Genomic DNA, 21,994 nt, shown 5'->3' with positions numbered 1-21,994 from the left:
TTTTCCTTCTCCTGAGTCTTTAGCATCTTGGAATGAATAGCTCATGCTAGGTAAACATTGTCGGGGTCTACATGTATCCAGGCACAAGGAGAGTAAAGAAGGCAATAAACCGAGTTTGAGATCCTCTCTTCGCTTTTCTTTGCTATACAGCCACATTTACTTTTCAGTCGCACTTATTAGTAATGTAATTAAAACAACAACAACAACAAAAAACCCTCCAGAAGAGAAGAAAGGAAGGAAAAGAAAAAGATCAAGCGCTAATAGCGTCTCCAAACTGACTGAACTGAACCGGCTTATATTTAAAAACAAAACAAAGCAAACGAAAAAAACGTGGCATTACTTTGCCGAGGATTCTGGGGAGTGTAGTCCAGCAGCGCCGGGTAGTCAGAGCCACTTCCGCTCTCGAAGGGAAGAGGTGTAGCCCTTTGTTCCGCTGAGGGATTCTGGGAAGTGTGGTCCAGGAACGGCGTGTAGTCCGGGCCTTTCCGCTTCAGGAGTGAGAGGCCGCGGTTATCAGTACCTGCGGGGAGGTGAGTCAGTGCCTAGAACTCGAGTCTCTTCCGAGTCTGCCTGGGCGTGGAATCTGCAGGTGCCACCCTCGCCCTTGGGGAATAGAAGCCGTGGAGGGCAGGGGCGACGGTTTTCGTCACCTCGGTGTTTGGGGCTGTTCGCGCGTACCCGAGTTGTAGGCGGACAGGGGTCGCGATCTCCGGGTTTGAGAGTCTCCGGACGCTCGGTTTCCCTCGCCTCCGCTACTTTCTGCACGCTCTGCGGTCTCTTAGGGATGTACTCTTCGTAGAGTTATTTCACTTTTCCATTTCTCGTCTGCAAAGTGGAGTTAATAGTAGTGCCTCCCTAGTAGGCATGTGGTGAGATTTACGTGATGTGAAAATGCTTAGAACCGGTCGCTGGCACCTGCGAAAAGGCGGTCGGTCGTTCTCAGTCTTTTATTTCTTTTGAGAAGCGCTCAGTCCTTGAAAGCCTCTGTGAGCCCGCGGTGGGTTCTGAGCTCCAGCTGCAGAGCCACTGGCTCTTCTCTGACCCCTGCGGGAAGAGGGGTTTTTCGTGGATTCCTAATGACCCCACGACCTTTCTTATTTTATTTATTTATTTATTTATTTATTTTTTGCGGCACGCGGGCCTTTCACTGTTGTGGCCTCTCCCGTTGCGGAGCACAGGCCCCGGACGCGCAGGCTCAGCGGCCATGGCTCACGGGCCCAGCCGCTCCGCGGCATGTGGGATCTTCCCGGACTTGGGCACGAACCCGTGTCCCCTGCATCGGCAGGCGGACTCTCAACCACTGCGCCACCAGGGAAGCCCCCCACGACCTTTTTTAAAGGAAGGAGTGGGTCTCACCCCCAGCTGGTGCCTGGGGATGTCCGCTGTGATTTATCCTGGACCTGAGACACGATTATGATATCTTTCCTTTCCCGACCCTGATTTCTCAAAGAGGTTGCAGAGAGGAGGGAATGACCCATGACTCCTGGCAACATTGTCCCAAAGTGAGAGAATTTATCGTGCTGTGTCATTTCTACTCTCAGTTGGGCAACAGATTTCCTTCATTCATTAGCAGATTTTTACTCCTGGGCAAATGTCGAATGTTTACAGAATAAATGGGAGGTTGGATGAGACGTGTTGATGAATGAGTAATAATAATTTGTTAACATAGTGAATGCCAGGTACTCTTCTACAGCCTGTATATGCATTAATTAGCTTAATCTTCATAACAAAGATGTGGTTATTATCTATATTTTACAGATGAGAACACTGATAGGTGAAGAATTTAAGTAATTTTCTCAAAGTCAAACAACAGAGAAGAGACAGAACTGGGAATTTGAACCCAGGCAGCCTGTGTTCTTGACCTTTAAGCCATACTCTTGAAACTGAGCGGGACACTCTGGGGCCTTCTTGGGGACAGGCCTCCCCTACCCACCGTGTGTCCCTCACCTCTTGTTTATAAAAAAAGCTTTAGTCTCCTAGGCCTTCCCTGAGTTCCAAAGAGCAAATTTAGTCAGAGAAGCGAGAAAACGCAGAAACAAAGGAAAACAGTCAAGCAAGACAAAAATAATAGTTTAGCCGTAAAGCAAAGTCAAGGAGGACCTTTAGTTCCTCCTCAAGGGCTAGGGATAATATCCTGAGCCACATCCTTGAGTTGTTTTGCAGATACTAAACCCCCCACCACGTGGAGGAAGTTAACTGCATGCTGACCACCAGCAGGTAGATCCCAGATGTGTTGGAACCAGGTTGATGATTGAGATTCCCGAAACAGCACCCTGTTACCTCACCATCAGCCAGTCAGAGAATTGTGCATGAGCTGATCACACACCTGTGATCCCCTCCCTCACACTGTCTTTAAAAACCCTTCGCTGAAATCTATCAGAGAGTTTGGGTCTTTTGAACATGAGCTGCCTGTTCTCCTTGCTTGGCGTCCTGCAGTAAATGCTATACTTTGCTTCACCACCACCTGGTGTCAAGTAGACTGGCTTTGCTGCATGTCGGTTGGGTAACACTCTCCTTCAGTTCTAACATGGTAAATAACCCCTGTGAATGAAGGATGGGAGGGTCATTTGGTAATAATTTAGGATCTTAGAGGACCTGAAGGCTGTGCTCATTTAATTATTTTTTAAATTTACTTTATTTAGTATTTATTTATTTTTGGCTGTGTTGGGTCTTTGTTGCTGTGCGCAGACTTTCCCTAGTTGCAGCGAGCAGGGGCTACTCATCGTTGCGGTGTGCAGGCTTCTCACTGCGGTGGCTTCTCTTGTTGTGGAGCACGGGCTCTAGGTGCACGGGCTTCAGTAGTTGTGGCACATGGGCTCAGTAGTTTGTGGCTTTTGGGCTTCTAGAGCGCAGGCTCAGTAGTTGTGGCTCACAGGCCTAGTTGCTCCCGTGACATGTGGGATCTTCCCGGACCAGGGCTTGAACCTGTGTCTCCTGCACTGGCAGGCGGATTCTTAACCACTGCGCCACCAGGGAAGTCCTAATTAATTTCTTGTAATTTTATATGATTGTTACATTCATATTCTGATTATAGAAGTAATTTGTGCTCTTCATAGAAAATACGAGAAATAGATGAAGAAAGCCAATAATTATCCATAACTATCCAGAATGTAGAGATAACTGTAAACGTGTTAATGTATTTCCTCTTTAGTTATTTCTTTGTATATATGTTTTTCTATGCTTCTCAAAAATTTTTATCGTACTTGTAGTACTTTTATATTTGGTAACTTGTAATTATGAACATTTTCTAGCAAAACGTACAGAAAATAATATAATGAATTCTCACATAGCCATCAACCCTTGTCAAACCTTCAACTGTTGTATACTGGTTTGTCAGTCTTACATAATACACCCTCTATTTTTTTTTTTTTTTGCTTGGAGTATTTAATACAAAATCCAGACCTTAAGTGAAGAGGATTTATACTAGATTATCGTAAATATATAGAGGTCAAGAGAGAGAGAGGACATTAACAGTTTCCAAAGTTTTCACATAGTAACTAGGAGAATGGTGGCTAGTGAGAAAGCTAGGGGCCCCCTTGAAAGAGTTGCAGTTAAAGAAGGTTATGGATTTTGTTTCTCATTTGGAATTTAATTTGCTCATGGTTTCCAATCGGTCTTGATTCCTATGTTTGTGGGGACTGTGTTGTATTCTTTCTAGTGTGCCCAGCACTGTGACAAGGTTTACAGAGAGAAGTTATTCAGTTAAGTGTTTGTGGCTGGTACAGGTGTTCAGTTGGTAGATGGCTGCAGGGGCCTGCAGCTCTGAGCGATGGTTATTTGAATTCCTGAAAATGGATTAAGTGACAAAACAATAAAAACGATCCACATAGGTAATTACTTCTCCTTTATCTCACTCACTCTTGGCTATACTCAGAAGCCACAGCTTTTGAGAGTATTTACAAGTTGATATATAGTTATTGGTAATGCTTTTCATGTCCTAAAACACATTTACTTAGAACAAACCAGGAGTAATGCACCATTTCTGTATCATCACGAAGTCATAACAATAACCTGGTAGAGTTTATTGGGAGCTTATTACGAGTCAGGCAGAGTTTCCAGTGCTCTTCACGTATTAACTCATTTATTTCCTCAAAATATCCCTGTTATTATCCCCAATGTTATTACAAATGAGGCACAAGAGGGTAATTGATCTGCACAAGCATCACTCACCCAGGAACTACAGCACTAGAATTGAAACCGTCCTTCCTAAAATAGCACCTCCCCATCTCTCTCCATCCCCGTTTTCCCTGCCATATTTTTCTTAGCAGTGTCCTACCAGTGGCTAGCATATTATATACTTATCTGTTGGTTGGCTTATTACCACCATCCTCTACTATAATATCAGCTTCATGACAGCAGGGATTTTATCCACCGCTGTATCTTTAATATAAGAATTGTGCCTGGTACAGGCTAGATAATCAGTAAGTATTTGTTGAATGAATGAATGAAAGATCCTGGTGAATAGTAATGAAGTGGTCAGCTAATATAATACAGGATGTATCTTTATCAACCATTCATTCAGTAATTCACCTTTTTTGGCCACCCCTTGTGGCAGACAGAATCTTAGTTCCCTGACCAGGGATCGAACTCGCGCCTCCTGCAATGGAAGCATGGAGTTCTAACCCTGGACCACCAAGGGAAGTCCCCTCAGTCATTCACCTTTTTTTTTTTAAAACAAATCTGTGTTGAGTGCCTGCTTCATGCCATGAACTATTCTAGGCACTGGAGAAAGAGACTAAACAATGCGGCCTACACTGCAAAATGTGGATTGATAATAAGCAAGATGAATAACTAAAATGTACATTAGGGGACCTTCCTGTTGGTCCAGTGGTTAAGACTCTGTGCTTCTGCTGCAGGGAGCCCAGGATCGATCCCTGATCGGGGAACTAAGATCCCACATGCTGCGAGGCATGGACATAAGAATGTACATAATAAGATAGAGAGGGATGACCCTAAATATAAAAGGGCAGTGAACTGGAGAAGAAGGGAAGTGGTGGAGCAGGGGATTTAAAGTATATAAAGCATGTCCATGGAAGAACTCTGAGGACTCTCTGAGGAGAACTCTCAGGTATTTGAGTAAATACCTGATCATGTTGAATGAATGAATGTTTTTAAAATAATAAATAAATAGGATTTGCCTTATCCAGGCCCATAATTATTCCTTTTTATCAATATTTTACTTTTTATTTATTTAATTTGGCTGTGCTGGGTCTTAGTTGCGGTACACGGGATCTAGTTCCCTGACCAGGATCGAACCTGGGGCCCCGTCATTGGGAGCGCAGAGTCTTAACCGCTGGACTACCAGGGAAGTTCTTGAGCATTTTACTTTTAAGAATGACCTTAGTGTTGCTTGAGCAAAACCAGTAATTAGGACTCCGCGCTTCCACTTGCACGGGGCACAGGTTCAATCCCTGGTGGGGAACTAAGATCCCGCAAGGCGTGTGGCATGGCCAAAAAAAAAAGAAAGAACCCAGAGGAAAAAATTGGAAGATACAATTCATCCTCTCCTCCTCCCAATCAGAAACAGCCTCAGAATTTTACAGCTCAGAGGAACCTCTGAGATGCACCAGTCTGATCCTTGCCCGACAAAGTGTGTCTTCGGTCATCCTTTGATTCCATGTGTTTTGAGCACTCATTATATTCTAGGCGCTGGGATTAAAAAAGTGTGTTAATCATCTCAGAAGTAAAACAGATGCTTCACCGCTCACCATCCCCTCAACCGCCCGCAGGCGGTAGAAGACTTCTGGGGACTGGGATTTGAAGGGTGAGAGGCGAGCAGAGCTGAGGCAGGCACCCCAGACCCCACTTGCTTTCTCCTTCTAAATATGGCGAAATGTCAGGTCTGCTTGCAAAACCGTGTTGCTGAGCAGAGCAGAGCAGGAAAGTGCAGCAAATATAGGGCCAGCGCAAGGGAGTTGGGGGTTATGAATGATCTGTCTTCCAAGCTTTGGGGAGCGGATACATTGCTCTCATCCCTACGGGAGTGCTTCTGCCTAAAGCAGCAGGACCCACGAACATGAGGTGCTATCATACATTTAACGCTTATTCGCACGTATTCACTGAAACCTCTTGTCACCCCTATAAGCTCGATATTCTCCTTATCCCCGTTGTATAGATGTGGAAATAGACGCAAAGAGCTGTCGAAGAGTAGAATCCTGATGCCTGGCTCCATATCGCTCAGCAGGTCACTTCAGCAGAGATTGTGTACCCTCCAACTCCCCTTTCTCTCCTCCCCAAGGACACCCCTCCCATCTCTTCTGTGTGTTTGTGCTGAGAGACACAGTGACTAGATAAAGAGCACGAGCTCCGGAGTCAGAGTTGGATTTCAGGTTAGTCAGTCCTCACCAGCTCTGTGATTATCAGTTAACTCAATCTCATGAATCCTCAGCTTCCTCGTCCATTAAATGGGAGCAATAATCATCATACCATCACTTACCGAGAGCTTGTATTATGCGCCAGGCACTGAGCCAAGGCTTTTTTCCCCCCTATTTTTTATCTTGAGATATAATTCACATATCATAAGAGTCACCCTTTAGTATACTAAAGTATGCTTTAGTCACCCTTAAAGTATACAACTCACTGGTTTTTAGTATATTCACAAGGCTGTACAGCCATCACCACCAGCTAATTCCAGAACATTTTCCTCATCCCCAAAAGAAACCCCATGCCCCTGAGCTGTCACTTCTCACTTGCTGACCTCTCAGCCCCTGGCAGCCACTAATTTACTTTCTGTCTGGATGGACTTGCCTGTTCGGGGCTATTGGACTTGCTCAGTTAATCCCCAAAGCACCCTTATAAGTTAGGATCTGTTATGGCCACTACAGTATTGTTCATTGAGACATTCTGTCGAACTTGTTTAAAATGAAAAAAAACTAGCAGTCATATTTTAAAATAGTTTTTCTGGGCTTCCCTGGTGGCGCAGTGGTTGAGAGTCTGCCTGCCGATGCAGGGGACATGGGTTCGTGCCCCGGTCCGGGAAGATCCCACATGCCGTGGAGCGGCTGGGCCCCTGAGCCACGGCTGCTGAGCCTGCGCGTCCGGAGCCTGTGCTCCGCAACGGGAGAGGCCACAACAGTGAGAGGCCCGCGTACAGCAAAAAAAAAAAAAAAAAAAAAAGTAGTTTTTCTTTACTACAGTCAGCATGGCAGAGGGGGATGTACCATTAAGACTCTTCTGGCTGCATGAAGAAAATTCGCATTTATACTTTTTACAAAACCAGATACTGGTATCAATGAATCATCATTACAGGGCCAGAAATTATTAAGTAATATAGCCAATCAGAACTATAGACTTGTCAGAGATAAAGGTGAAATATGGATGTTAAAAAAGACCCCTTGGTGCTTCCCTGGTGGCACAGTGGTTAAGAATCCGCCTGCCAATGCAGGGGACACGGGTTCAAGCCCTGGTCCAGGAAGATCCCACATGCCGCGGAGCAACTAAGCCCGTGCACCACAACTACTGAGCCAGCGCTCTAGAGCCTGCGAGCCACAACTACTGAGCCCGCATGGCACAACTACTGAAGCCCACGTGCCTAGAGCCCGTGCTCCGCAACAAGAGAAGCCACTGCAAGAGCGGTTTTGTGATGTAAAATATCTACCTGCTTTTCTGAAGTGGAATCAGTTATAAGTTTCCATCTGTTCACACTTTGACTCGCACATTTGAGCAATCCGGTAAGGAAGCAGTGTTCTCATTTTGCAGGTGACAGATTTGAGGCGGAGGGAGGTTAATTTAAGCAGCGTTAGTAGCTCTGCAAGAACAACTCGGTCTTCCTCCTGTGTTCCTCTCTATTCTCACACTCCCAGCACCGTCACAACGCTTCTGACACCAGATGTGGGTGGGGTTTTCCCCACGCCGAGCAATTAATTCTACTTTACCAGCTGGGTGCCCTACAACTTAGCTCAATTCAGACACTCTTTTCCTGGACATAGCTTCAGATCCCACAGGTTAAGGGCTCAGTCCCACGAGATCGCCCTCCCCCACCTCAGATGCCGTTTGCAAGTAGAAGACCCCCAGGTTACCCACAACTTCTGTCTGACTTGGCTGCAAATCAGAGGTTTGCAAGACTCTTCCACTTCGGAGTCAGTTATTTGCTGGTGCGGCTCACAGAACTCAGAGAAACGCTTAACATTTGCTAGTTTGTTAAATGGTATGACGTAAGGCGAACCCCATACTATTGGGATTTTATGGAGGCTTCCTCACTTGGGCGTGATGAACTCTTAACTCCATTTCCAGCCCCTCTCCCCTCCCTGGACAGTAGGGGGTGCGGCTGAACATTCCAAGCCATCTAATCAAGCTTTGGCCTTTCTGCTGACCAGTCCCCATCCAGGAGCCCCTCAAGAGTCACCTCATTAGAACAGAAGACACTCCTAGCAACCAGGAAATTACGAGGATTTCAGGAGCCCCGTGTCAGGAGCTGGGGGCGGCAACCAGTATATTATGTCACAGTAGAAGTACCCGGATTGACCCCAGACCTGTTGGCCCAGAGTGCACTCTCATACCGGTACATTCCACTGCCTTTCATTTTCCCCTGATACCCAGGGCGAGAATGATGACCCTGAACCCTGGGAGCCACCACAAGGGACTCTTGTGTGAGCCTCACTGCTTAGACTTGAGCAGCTTGTTCACTGCACAGGGGCCCCTGGCTGGGGGGCTAGTGATTCACACAGAGCCACCACTTGGGCTTGGACCTACGTCTCATGGCTTCCTTCTCCTTTGCCAGTTGTGTCTTCCCAGGACTCTGCCCTTCCCCAGAAGGGGCTGGAGAAAATGACCAAGTTCCAGGTGAGTTGAGTTTTATCTCTTAAAATTACATCTCTTTTCTCAAAGATTAGATACATACTTTTTCTCTCCCATGGGAAGGGTAAAGGAAGAAAACATGTGTTCGTTATATGCCAGGTACTTGCCTTTTTGGGTGGTTTTTTTTTTTTTTTTTTTTTTGGCTGTACCATGCGTGGCTTGCGAGATCTTAGTTCCCTGACCAAGGATAAAAGCCGAGCCCTAGGGGCTTCCCTGGTGGCGCAGTGGTTGAGAGTCCGCCTGCCGATGCAGGGGACACGGGTTCGTGCCCTGGGCCGGGAGGATCCCACATACCGCGGAGCGGCTGGGCCTGTGAGCCATGGCCGCTGAGCCTGCGCGTCTGGAGCCTGGGCTCCGCAACGCGAGAGGCCACAACAATGAAAGGCACGCGTACCGCAAAAAAAAAAAAAAAAAACCCGAGCCCACTGCAGTAAAAATGCTGAGTTCTAACCACTGGACCACCAGGGATTTCCCAGGTATTTGCTTTTTTATTGGTTCTAGTTTTTATTTTTGGTTTTGGTTTGTTTTATTTTATCATTTTCATTTCAAAAATAAGAGTACAGAAATCCATAGATATCAAGAAATTTTGAAAACCCAAACTACTACACTGCTTATGAATGAGTTATACTTAATATAATTATAATCACAGTATATGTGTAATTTTCAATTTTATTTTTTCACTTAATGTTAACACTAGAGTTTTTATGACTCAGCATTCTTCTGTGTATTGTCTGAGAAGGCTTTCTATTTTTTGTCTAACATTTCAGAAGCTACAGTTAAGCATACAGACTGCTGTACCTCTAAGTTTTGCTTTGATTCATAACAGTTTTGCATAGGGCTTTAAAAAATGGAATATAATTTACTTACAAAAATTACAGGTCAATGACAGTTGTATACCCCATTTTGCAAGTTGTATAATTGCATTAACCCACTACACAAAACAAGAAATAGAACATTTACATTACCTACATTACCCCAAAAGTTTCTCTCATGTCTCTTTCAAGACAGTTTCTTACCCCCGGGAGGCATCTACTGTTCTGATCTGTCATTATATCACTAGATTTACTTGTTTTCAAATTAAATATAATCAGTGAAATCATAGTGTATGTACTCTTGTGTCTGGCTTCTTTCACCCCGCATAAAGTTTTTGAGATTCATCTGTGCTGTTGCAGGTGTCAGTAATTCATTCCTTTTTTATTATATTCCATTTTATGAATATATCAGTTTGCTTATCCTTTCGAAGGACCTTTGAGTTGTTTGCAGCTTTTAATTGTTAATGCATAAAGCTCCCATGAGCATTCTGCGCAGGTCTGGAGGACATATGTTTTCATATCTCTTGGGTAAACATCTAGAAGTGGTAGATGAATATAAACTGTTTTCCACAGTGCTTGTACCATTTAACAACTTATCAGCGGTGCATGAAAGTTCCAGTTCGTACTACCTCTTTGCTGCCATTTGGTGTTGTAGATCTTTTTTATTTTAGCCATTCTAATGAAATGACATCTCACCGTGACTGTAATTTGTATTTCCCTCGTGATACATGACGTTGAATACTTTTTCATGGGTTTTTGCAATTGGCATGTCCTTTATGAAAAGTTTGTTAAAGTCATTTGCCCATTTAAAAATGTGGCTTCTACTTTTTATTATTGAGGAGTTCTTTAAGTTTTGTGAGTTCAAGCCCTTTGTTAGATATACGTACTATATTTTTTTTCCATTCTGTGATTTGTTTTCCTAATTTTGTCTTTTAAAATCATCTTTGAGGTGAAATTTACATGTAATATACACATAAAAATGTATTTGATCAATTTTGACAAATATACATACCCACGTGACCACTGCCACAATCTAGATGTAGATCATTTCCATCACCAAAAAGGTTACCTGGTGCCCCAGTTAATCCCAATCCCACATCCCTTGACTGTAGGCAATAACTGATTTACTTTATGTCACTCCAGATCAGATTCATCGTTTCTTGAGTTTCACATTAATGGAATTATACAGTATATGCTCTTCTTGTGTCTGGCTTCATTTGTTCATCAGAATGTTTTTGAATACAGGTCAATAACCTGTTCCTTTTTATTGCTGCATAGTATTTCATTGCGTGGATATACCACAATTTGGTTATTCATTCACCTCTTGGTGGACGTCTTTTATTGTGGTAAAATATACATAACAGGGACTTCCCTGGCGGTCCAGTGAGTAAGACTCCATGCTCCCAATGCAGGGGGCCCGGGTTCAATCCCTGGTTGGGGAAGCAGATCCTACCTGCATGCCGCAAGTAAGAGCCTGCATGCCGCAACTAAAGATCCCATGTGCCACAACTAAGACCCAGTGCAGCCAAAAATAAAATAATTTCTCTCTCTCTCTCTATATATATACATAACATAAAATTTACCATTCAAACTATTTTTAAGTGTACAGTTCAGTGGTATTAAGTACATTCACACTGTTGTGCAACCATCACCACCACACATCTCCAGAACTGTTTTCATCTTCTCAAAGTGGAATTTCATACCCATTAAACAGTAGTTCCCTACCCCCCACACCCCCCAGTCTCTTGCAAACATCACTTTACTTCCTGTCTCTATATATGTGACTACTCTGGGTATCTCATATAAGTGGAATCATACACATAATCCTTTTGTGACTGGCTGGCTTCACTTAGCATAATGTCTTCAAGTTTCATCCATCTGATCAGGATTTTAAAGCAACTATCATAAGGGAATTCCCCAGCGGTCCAGTGGTTAGGACTCTGCACTTCCACTGCAGGGGGCACAGGTTCCATCCCTGGTCAGGGAACTAAGATCCTACATCCTGCGTGCCGTGAGGCATGGCCAAAAAAAAAAAAAAAAGTCAATGATCATAAATATATTTCAGTATTTAGCATGTGGCATTGACATGCGGACTGGAGAAGAGGAGGAAACTACATAAGGTAGACTCAAGGTCCCCAGGATCTAGAACAACTTCCCACCCACCCTCTCCACCCACTAAGTGCCGTCCCTCTCCCGGTGGCCACTGATCATAAGATTGAGGCTGTGTGTGTGCTTGATGTCGTAGGAGCCAGTGTCCTTCAAGGACGTGGCTGTGACCTTCACCAAGGAGGAGCTGGGGCTGCTGGACTCCACTCAGAGGAAGCTGTACCAAGACGTGATGCTGGAGAACTTCCGGAACCTGGTCTCAGTGGGTGAGGACGGGCACCCTGTGACTCAGTGTCAACCCTCAGAAGTGCCTTGGTTTCAAACGTTTAAGACTTGGGGCTCTTGAAAGGCTTCCCTGAATCTGGGGCCCTGAATTTCCTCATCCCAGTGGGACATCTCATCTCTACCTTGTCTATTTTCTCAAACTGTAGTTGTGACATCTTGGTGGGGTTTTAAAGTCAATTAGCAAATTGCGTCATTATTGCATTTAATGAAATAGGACGGAATAGCATAGCTTCTTGTCAGGAACTGCATATAGTGCAACAGAAATTGTGAGTTAAAGACAGGAAAGGAGATGTGATAAAAGTAGATAGTGGTTAGGATTGAGTCATTCGATCCCTTGATTCGGTGATGTACATCTGTGTATTTGTCTACCAGATCACAGCATAAGAGGTATTTAGTACAACAGGTCATGATCAGAATTTGGAAAAATACTACTTACAGTGCATGAAGACTGTAGAATTGGAATTAAAAATTTTGCCTTTAGTGTACTCACCTTACACATGTGCCATTTCTTTTTCACAGGATATCTACCTTTCAGATTAGATATGATACTACAGCTGGGAGAAAAAAAGAAGCTTTGGGTGATGGAGCAGAAGCCCAAGGAGCTGGTGTTCAGGTGAGAACCATGCAGGTCTGAGTCCTTGCAGATCACAGAGAATGATGCTAAGTGGTGTCTCACTGCCCACTCCTCCTGCAGACAGCTCATGAGTGGAGAATATATCAGTATGATGAAAGGATTATTTCAGAACACTGTAATCTTCTGATGAATGCCTAATCTAATTTTAATTTCTATGGTACTTGTATTAGCCATCAATGGCTGTATAACAAATTGCTCTTAAACTTTGCAGTTTAGAGCTACAGGCATTATAGTTTCTGTGAGTCAGGAATCTGGGGCAGCTTAGGGTATAGTTCTGGCTCATGATCTCATAAGATCTCAAGGAGTCTGCATGAGCTGCAATCCTCTGAAGCTTGATGGGCCTCAAGGGATGTGCTTCCAAGATGGGCTCATTCACAGGGTTGTGTTGACAGGAGGCCTCAGTTTCTTTGCCAAACAGGCCTCTCCCTAGGGGCTGCCTGAATGTCCTCAAAACCGTGGCAGCTGGTTTCCCCAAGCTAGGTACACCCAAGGGAGTAGAAGGCAGAAATCAGAGTGTCTTTTATGACATAACCCTTGGAAGTGACATACATCACGTCTGCCATATCCTGTTGGCTTTGCAGGCCCAATCCTGAAAGGTTGTGGAGGGGACTTCAATATGGTGTGGATACCTCCTGGAGATTGTCTTGGATGCTGGCTACCACAGCGACTTTTGGTATTTGCAGATTCATATCTACAAACCCTGAAGATAATATTAGCCATTCAGGCTTATCAGAAAATTCAGCCAAATTAAGTGGCAATAATTATCATAGGATTTTTTTACTCCCATAGGATGTGTCAGTTAAGGGAATAAGTTTTCTAGTTTTTATTCCCAGTTATAATGTTCACTAGTTGAATATGTATATTAGGACATCATTGAAAATAAAGAGGAATTCTCTCAAATCTAGCTATGTATTAACATGTGCATATAATGGCTGAATTAAGGAATAAAGTTATCATCTCATGGGTTCATTATCAGGACAGAGGAGATGTTTCCCTTTGCAAATCTTTTCTTTTCACTTTTGCTGAGCAAGTCCCCTGCCTCGGTAGCACTGTATTTCTAATTTTGACCTCATACATCAGTCTTGGTACATTAGTTCTAAAATGAGTCTCATTAAACACGTAGTGAATAGGAGGCTACTACTTATCGCTCTTTGTTTCCGTAAGCCTGAAAAAACAAAGACAGAGTCCAGCTGAACTCTCCACTGTGTTGAATAGGGTCTCCCAGCACAGTCGACCTGTGAAATATTTTTTTTGTCCCTGAACTTGTCCTGACTTTCATCTCTGAATTCTCTTTATCCTTCCAGGACACGGAAACCAAAATGAGATAGAGACTCTTCAAGAAGCAGGATTAAGACAGCTTTTACATGAAGGCCTTATGTGCTGGCAGATATGGGAACAGTGTTACAAGTAAATTAACCAGAACTACAGGACTCAATAATAAATCTGCAAGGCAAGAAGTTGCCAAAACAAGATGATTCCTCCTGTGAGGCGTGGTTCAGGAGAATCTGCTCAGCTTTCTGAAGATGAGAACTATGTAGGAAAGCTTCAAGGAGAGAGTTCCACAAGTATCAAAATCAAGAGTCTCCAACTCAGGACATCCTGGGATTTCTGGAGAAAAATGTATCTGAGAGAGTCACAGAATTATCAGAGTAGGTGTCAAGCAAATTGACATAAAAGATAAACTGTGTCAGTGTGATCACTGTGTCATGAGAAGGATCTCTCATCACCATGGCCAATCAGGAAGTACACAAAAGCGAGAAAGCTTGTGGCCACAATAATCATGGAAAAGACTTTTGTGAAGAAACACATCCCAGCATAGTATCATCCACTCAGGAGAGCAGACCTCTGATGAGACTGGAAAAGGTGTCAGCCTTGGCTATGATGGTGAACTTCATCAGCAGTTGCGTGTAGGAGAGAAGCCCCACGTGTGTAGTGAGTGTGGAAGGGGCACTGCGTATAAACTCAGTGTTTCACATTCATTACAGTGTTCACAGAGGGAGGGAAACGCCAGTGGGAATGATGAGTGTGGGGTGGGACTTGGGTCAGAGCTCACATCCGGAGGACCCATCAGAGAGTCAACCCAGGGGAGAACCCTACAGATCTGGGGTGTGTGCTGCTGAGAGCTTCAATCAGAACTCCTCCCTTCCACTCATAGCCCATTCACCCGGGGAGAATCTGTGTAGGGGTGGCAGGTGTGGGAAGGCTCCAGTCATAGCTTAGAACCTCAACAGTCACTGTGTAGACAACACTGGCGAGAAATCCTGGAAATGTGAGCTGTGTGGTAAAGGCTTCAATGAGACATCACAAATTCAAGCCCATCAGACAGCCTACCCTCAAGACAAAACGTCCAAATGGAAGGCATATGACAGGATATTCAGTCAGAGCTCTGGTCCTCTTCAGAGAGTTCATACTGGAGAAAAACCATATAAATGCGAGGTATGTGGGAAAGACTTCAGTAAGGCTCCAACCTTCAAGCCCATCAGAGAATCCACACCGGCGAGAAACCCTACCCAATGTGATGTGTGTAATAAGAGCTTTAATCCGGGAATTCCCATCTTCAGGCCCATCAGAGAGTCCCACCACGGGAGAGAAACCCTACAGATGTGACCACATGTGGGAAGGATTTCAGTCAGATTTCCCATCCTTCAGGCCCATCAGAGAGTCCACCAGGAGAGAAGCCCTACAGATGTGACACATGTGGGAAAGGCTTCAGTCAGAGCTCACATCTTCAAGACCACCAGCGGGTCCACACTGGAGAGAAACCCTACACGTTGCGATGGTGTGTGGGAAGGGTTTCAGTTGGAGCTCCCATCTTCAAGCCCATCAGAGAGTCCATACAGGGGAGGAAACCCTACAAGTGTGAGGAATGTGGGAAAGGCTTCATCTGGAACTCGTACCTTCACGTTTCATCAGAGGATCCACACGGGAGAGAAACCCTATAAGTGTGGCATGTGTGGGGAAGGGCTTCAGTCAGACCTCCCATCTTCAAAGCCCATCGGAGGGTCCATACAGGAGAGAAACCCTACAAATGTTTTGACTGTGGTAAGGGCTTTAGCAAGAGTTCATGTCTTCAGGTTCATTCAGAGAGTCCATAGTGGTGATCAATCCAGTACATGCAGAGTGTGATAAAAGTGTTCTTCAGAATTTAGACTTCTCATTTTCATCAGAAAACGCCCACAACAGGGGCTGTTTATAAAATGTTGTATTTTAAGCATTCAGGAGGGAGCTGCTTTTTTTTACAGTCATCCGAATTCCATTGGAGGAGACCTATTTGTTGTATGAGTATGGCCAGTGTGTCCAGCAGAGCCCAACAAATGTCACAATTCTCAAGAGAATGCACAGCAGAGAAACCTTTTAAGGATGGTGCAGTAGGTTTCAGTCAGAACTTTACATTCAACAGAATCTACGTGGGGAGAAGCTTTAAAAATGAGAAGTACCGTCAGGACTTCAGGAAAGTATAATGATGGACATGACAAAATCCATGTCCACTAGAATGTAAGCCCATGGGGGCAGGAGGTCTGTTTTACTGCTTGTATGACCGTGACCTGGAACCAGTGCCAAACAGAGCAGGTGCCCTGGACTTTGTCTCACTTGAAGGAGAGGAATAGGACAAACATTTGAAAATGTTAGTGAGCTCAATCCCAAGTAGTCACGATAAATTGTACTAGGAAAAGGATTCTTGGAAGAAACCTTAAAATTAATTCAAGGAAATGATAATTTAATAAAAATATGTTAAATCATGCAGTCTACAATTTGAGTGTTAGATTTTTTGCCATTGGCTCCTATCCTGCTCAGCTCCAACTTTTCAAGCAGTAAAGGGCTCGATTTTTTTATCGCATCATTTAAGACTTTCTCTGGACAGTGTACCATCAGTTGTGTATAGTGTAAGTTTCACTATTTTTCTTTTGTTGGGTCTTTGGTGACAGAAAAAGACTGAATGGAAAAAGAAAAAACTTGGTTTTCATTCCATAAAGCTTCCTGTCAAAGGTCTACAAAGAAGGGAGAACATATTATAATATGCATTTTGGATGTTGAACTAAGCTGTTAAGGCACAGAGCGTTTTGGACAGCACCCCATGCTTTCTCAGATGCTTCTGTATTTTTCAAGGTTTGCTTGTTTGAACCGTTTACTCAGGTGTATATTTACTGGAGGTAGTGGACAGTTTCCTACAAGCTGTTTTGCTTTGTTGTTTTTTTTTTGAGTATAGCTAATTTGCAATGTTGGTTAGTTTCAACTGCCACAACAAAGTAATTCATATATATATAATATGTATATATATGTGTATATATATATTCTTTTACAGATTCTTTCCTTTATAGGTTATTACAGAATATTGAGTAGAGTTCCCTGTGCTATACTGTAGGACCTAGTTGTTCACATTTTTTTTTTCTTCTGGACCTTACCTTCCAGGACACTGGTTGCTTAAGTTCTATGGTATCTCAAGTTTCATGTTACCATCAGAAATCCAGGGCAACCACCATACCACTGGGGTGGGCTACCGGAGCTCATGGATGTTTATAACCGTTAGGATGTTCTCAGTTTGTAAGGAAATAGAAAACCCCAACTCAAACTAGCTGAGACAAAAAGGAGGATTATGTAATTACTTCAAAATCCTTTTCAGATAATCCAACATCTAAATTGTCTTGGTATTGATGTCTGTGATTGTTTTTTTCTCATTCAAATTCTGATTGTCCTGGTTCTTGGTATGATGGGTGATTTTTTTTTTTTATTGTATCCTGGATATTTGGGGTACAATGTTTGCTAGACTTGGATCCCATTGCTCTTTTTTGTCAGGAAGTCACCGTTTAGGTGTAGTACACAGGTCAAATGGGAATGGAAGTTCACCTTCACTTCTGGCCCCTTTTGACACTGTGTGTGTGGGAGTGGGGGCGCTGGTGGGGGGGTGGCAGAGGGCCAACTGCCTCTACCTCCTTGCTGCTGAAAGTTCAGCTGTCCCGTTCAGCCTAGTAGGGGCATTAGAGCACTGCCTAGGACTGCTCACCTCTGTGGGTGGTGGGAGTGAGGTGGGGAGGTGGGGAGTGGGGAATCAGCTTTCCATTCATCCCCACTGACCTAGTATTATGGGCTCTCTGTCATATTTGCCTTCTCCTTTTCCGGAAGGGGGATAGTTCAGTAAATTCCAGAAAGTAGTATTTCCTTTCTTGGTTAAACATCTTGTCCATTCTCAGAAGGGATATGACTCTTACAAAGAGAGCTTAACATCCGTGAGGGATACTTCAAGATCACCATTCCTACTATGTGAAGCCTCAGTGAGGTAAGTGATATTATTCCCATTGTAACATGAGGAAGGGTTTTAAACCATTGCCCTAGTTCATACAAGTGGCAGTATTGGTAAAATTCAGGCTTTAAAATTCAAGACTTTAATTCTTAATTATGAAAAACGTCCCAGAATAGTCAAAAAGAGAAAATAAAATGGACCCCATATATTCATCACCCAAATTTAACAATGGTCAAGATTTTGCCACATTTGCTTAATCTATCCCCTTTTTCCTTTTTAACTTACATGCTGAAATAATTTAAAGCAAATCCCTGATGGCATCTCTTACACCTATAGGCATCTTTCAAATATAGACTATTTTTTTACAAGATCAGAAAGCTATTATCACACCTAACATAACTAACAGTCACATTTCTATGATTGCTTCAAGTTTTCACTTAGCTACAGACTAAATAAACTTCTTTCTTCCTTTCATTCTTTCTTTCTTCCTTTCTTCTGTACTGTCTCTAATTTTGGTATCAGGATAATATTGGCTTCTATTTTCTGGAAAGAGATTGTGTATAATTGGTGCTGATGCTTCTTCAAATGTTAGTAGAATTCTCCAGTGAAACTATCTGGACTTAGAGATTTCTTTTTTTGGAAGTTTTAAAAATTATGGATTACATTTCTTCAATAGTTATAGGACTATTGAGATTATTCATATTGGGTGAATTTGGGTAGTTTGGTTTTCAAAGAATTGGTCTATTTCTCTTAAGTTGTTAAGTTTACCTGGATAGAGTTGTTCATAGAAGTCCTTTATTAAGTTTTTATTGGCTGCAACATCTGTAATTATATCCCCAATTTTATCCTTGATATTGGTAATGTCTTTGTCTTGCTAGAAGCTTATCAATTTTATGGATCTTTTCAAAGAATCGGCTTTCTGTTTCATAGATTTTCCTTTATTTTTATGTTTTTAATTGTACTTATTTCTGCTCTTTATTATTTCCTTTCTTGTGCTTACTTTTGATTTATTTTTCTCTTTTCCTAGTTATCTGAGTGGGATTTTGACTATTGTTTTGAGACCTTTCCTCTTTACTAAGGTAAACATTTAGTGGCATGAATTTCCCTTTCAGCACCCCTAGATTTTAATATGTTGTATTTTATTTTCATTCCATTTCCAAATGTTTGGAGAGTTTTCTGTTTTTGCTCTTAGTTTAATTTCTAGTTTGATTCCATTATGATCAGAGAACATAGTTGGTACGATTTTGATCAGCTCATATATTCCCAGACATCAATTTGTTCTCTCAGGGAGAAAACAGTATAAATATGGTAAGGGCTTTAGAAGGGAGTCATCTCTTACAGACACCATTGAGTTCCACATGGGAATAATAGTTTTACACGTATAGTGTGCATGGTAAGAGATTTGGCTTTAGGTCACTTACTTGTGTTTCAACAGTATAGGAAAGAAATTCTAAACAAGTGAGGAATGTGGAGAGGGATTTGACAGGAAACTCCCATCGTGTCCACTAGAGGGTGAACATTGGAGAGAAATCCTAAAATGCGGCGAGACTGGAAAGTGTTTCTTCAAGTTCAGTTCAAGCGATATTCCTCAAGTCCACTTAGTTTTCACTCAGGAGGGAGGACTTACTGTGAATAGCAGTGGAAAGAGCTTCAGAGAGAGCAAATACCTTCATATTCACTGGAGTCCATAAGGAGGAGAAACCCTACAAGTGCTATGTGTATGGAAAGGATTTTGCATATAGCTGAGTTTTCACACTCATCTGAGTGTTCTCTCAGGGGGTGAATCCTGTAAGTATAATGAATGTGATAAGAATGAAAACAGCCATGAATGGGATGAGTGGAGTAAGGGCTTATTTGGAGTTCACATCTTCGTGTCCATCTCAGAACCCACATGGGAGAGAAGCTTCCATATATAGGAAAAAGATATTAAGGACTTCATGTGAAACTCATCTTATTCATCAGAGGTGCATGAGGAAAAGAAAACCATATACATGTGAAGAGTTTATTATTTCGAATAATAGTTCAGACTTTCTTACTCATCAGAGTCTGCACAGGAGGACAGAAATTCTATACATATGGTCAGTACTTGACCTGTCAGGGTTCAATAGAGAACCAGATGCCACTCTGTATATTCTAGGCATGAATGCTTTTTTTGTGGGGGGGGGGGGGGGCGGGGAGTAATAATTTTATTTTGCCCTGCCACATGGCATGCTAGATCTTAGTTCCCCAACCGGGGATCAAACTCGTGCCCCCTGCAGTGGAAGCACGGAACCCTAACCACTGGACCACCAGGGAATTCCCATGGAGTAATAATTCTTATTGGAGTATAGTGGACTTACAACGTTGTGTTAGTTTCTGCAGGCATGAATGCTTTTAATACAGGCAATAAGAGGCACGCACACGTTTGGAAGAGCTAAGGGAACGTTGACCAGGGAAGCCAACACCAGCCTGCAGCGCCAAACTGGGTTCTCAAGAGCTTTCTTAGAAGCTGCTGACAATCTCAAGAATCTCAGTCTACAGCAGCAACATGAGTGATACTCAGGGGATTTCTCTGAAGCTGGTGAAGATGCGGAAAGCCCCATAAGCTATCTCAGTCTATAGTACCAATATGGGTGATATATTTTTTTAAGTATTAAAAGCTTTATTTATGATTGGAATCATTCAACATAAAAGCAAAAGCAAATGAGCCTGAAAAAGGAAATAAGCTGTCGTCTAGAATAGCCTCAGTAGCTAAGCTGCCTTTGCACCTGGCTGGCATGACAGCTGTGGCTCAGCATACACAGCAGTTACACTCACAGCAGCATCAATATGGATGTTTTTTTTTTCTTTCTTTTTTTTTTTCGGCCGCACCGCGAGGCCTGTGGGATATTAGCTCCCCGACCAGGGATTGATCCCGGGCCCTCAACAGTGAAAGCACAGACTCCTAACCACTGAATCACCAGGGAATTCCCTGGATGATTCTTAAGAAGCTCACTTGGATGCTTGGAAGCTCGTGCCTGTCCACGATTCCTCCTGCAACTGCCTCCGGAGAATAATGCCTTTTCTTCCTATGCTTCCTAAGTCTCATGTGAGTGCCTTTTCAATGGCCAACTGTCACCAAGAAACACCTGGGGAAGGGGATTCTGAGCTATGCTGTTCCTGTCTTCTCTTTTAATACAGGAGCCCTTAACAGATTCAGTCGTAAAAAGAAGTGATGATGCCCATATGACCAACAGACAATATAGCACAGTGTTGTAGGGGCCTCATTTGCACCTCAAGTGTTAGTAAACAGCATGCACACTTATTTATGTCCAATCCATGAAGGTCGTGCTACAGGAAGGGCTACAGTTAGCACTTCACTCTTGGAAGACATCAGTTTTCCTACACCGTTGATGGACTCTATTGGTATCATGCATGGCAAGGATTCCAGAGATACCTCCGGTCTCCCCAATCATTAAACATCTATGCAGAACAAAATCCATAAATGTGATGGTTGTAGCCACGGCTATCGTCAATGCTCAAACTGCTACCATACCTTCTACACAGGAAGAAAATTGTAATTGGGGTGAGTCTTCAGATTTATTAAACAGACCGTATTAGAAAAATAACCTAATGTTCTTTTTCTAATGTCAGGTCATACAAGTTATCAGAGAGTGTATTCATAAAATAAATAAAATGTGGTGAGAACTTTAATCAATGCGCAGGCCCTTAAGTTCATTAGTCTCCACCACATGAGAGAAAGTTTATTGAAGTGATGTTTTAAGAGTATCACAGAAACACTCCTATATGGTCAACACACTCTTTTCTCTTTATGGGGACATGAGAAGACTATGTTCACATCCTCCAATATGGATTGGAGCCATATGATTGAATTCTGGCCAACGGAGTGAGGACAAAAATTATGTGCACCACTTCCTGGCATTGCCCCTAAAAACATTCCAGGTGATTCTCTCCTTCCTCTTCCACAGTGATCTCTAGCCATGAATTATGGGTGCCACCTGTTCCATATATGTAGCCACAAGATGAAGGACTGCCTGACCTCTGTTGGACATCACTTGAGTGAGAAATCTTTTTTGCACTAAGACACTGAGATTTCAGGGGTTATCTGAAGTATCGAGTCTATCCTAACCAGTACAAAAGTCT

General features: G+C 43.1%; 1 protein-coding gene across 1 annotated transcript; it reads left to right on the top strand.

Moving 5' to 3' along the window:
- Nucleotides 1–466: 466 nt before the first annotated feature.
- ZNF233 (zinc finger protein 233) lies at nucleotides 467–16,373 on the top strand. Its single transcript, XM_032614239.1, is given in 21 exon segments — nucleotides 467–530; nucleotides 8,720–8,781; nucleotides 11,854–11,980; nucleotides 12,519–12,627; nucleotides 12,665–12,666; nucleotides 13,938–14,056; nucleotides 14,059–14,127; nucleotides 14,129–14,293; nucleotides 14,295–14,375; nucleotides 14,377–14,436; nucleotides 14,439–14,676; nucleotides 14,679–14,723; nucleotides 14,726–15,091; nucleotides 15,094–15,143; nucleotides 15,145–15,171; nucleotides 15,174–15,404; nucleotides 15,407–15,478; nucleotides 15,480–15,539; nucleotides 15,541–15,588; nucleotides 15,590–15,622; nucleotides 15,624–16,373. Coding segments are annotated over 20 exon segments (2,022 nt in total). The 5' UTR covers nucleotides 467–530; nucleotides 8,720–8,766; the 3' UTR covers nucleotides 15,729–16,373.
- The last annotated feature ends 5,621 nt before the right edge of the window (nucleotides 16,374–21,994 follow it).

Source organism: Phocoena sinus, chromosome 19 (genome assembly GCF_008692025.1).
Source record: "Phocoena sinus isolate mPhoSin1 chromosome 19, mPhoSin1.pri, whole genome shotgun sequence".
In the NCBI taxonomy this organism is placed as follows: domain Eukaryota; kingdom Metazoa; phylum Chordata; class Mammalia; order Artiodactyla; family Phocoenidae; genus Phocoena; species Phocoena sinus.
The sequence above is the reverse complement of the archived record's forward strand: the minus strand, read 5'-3'. Positions and strand labels throughout refer to the sequence as shown.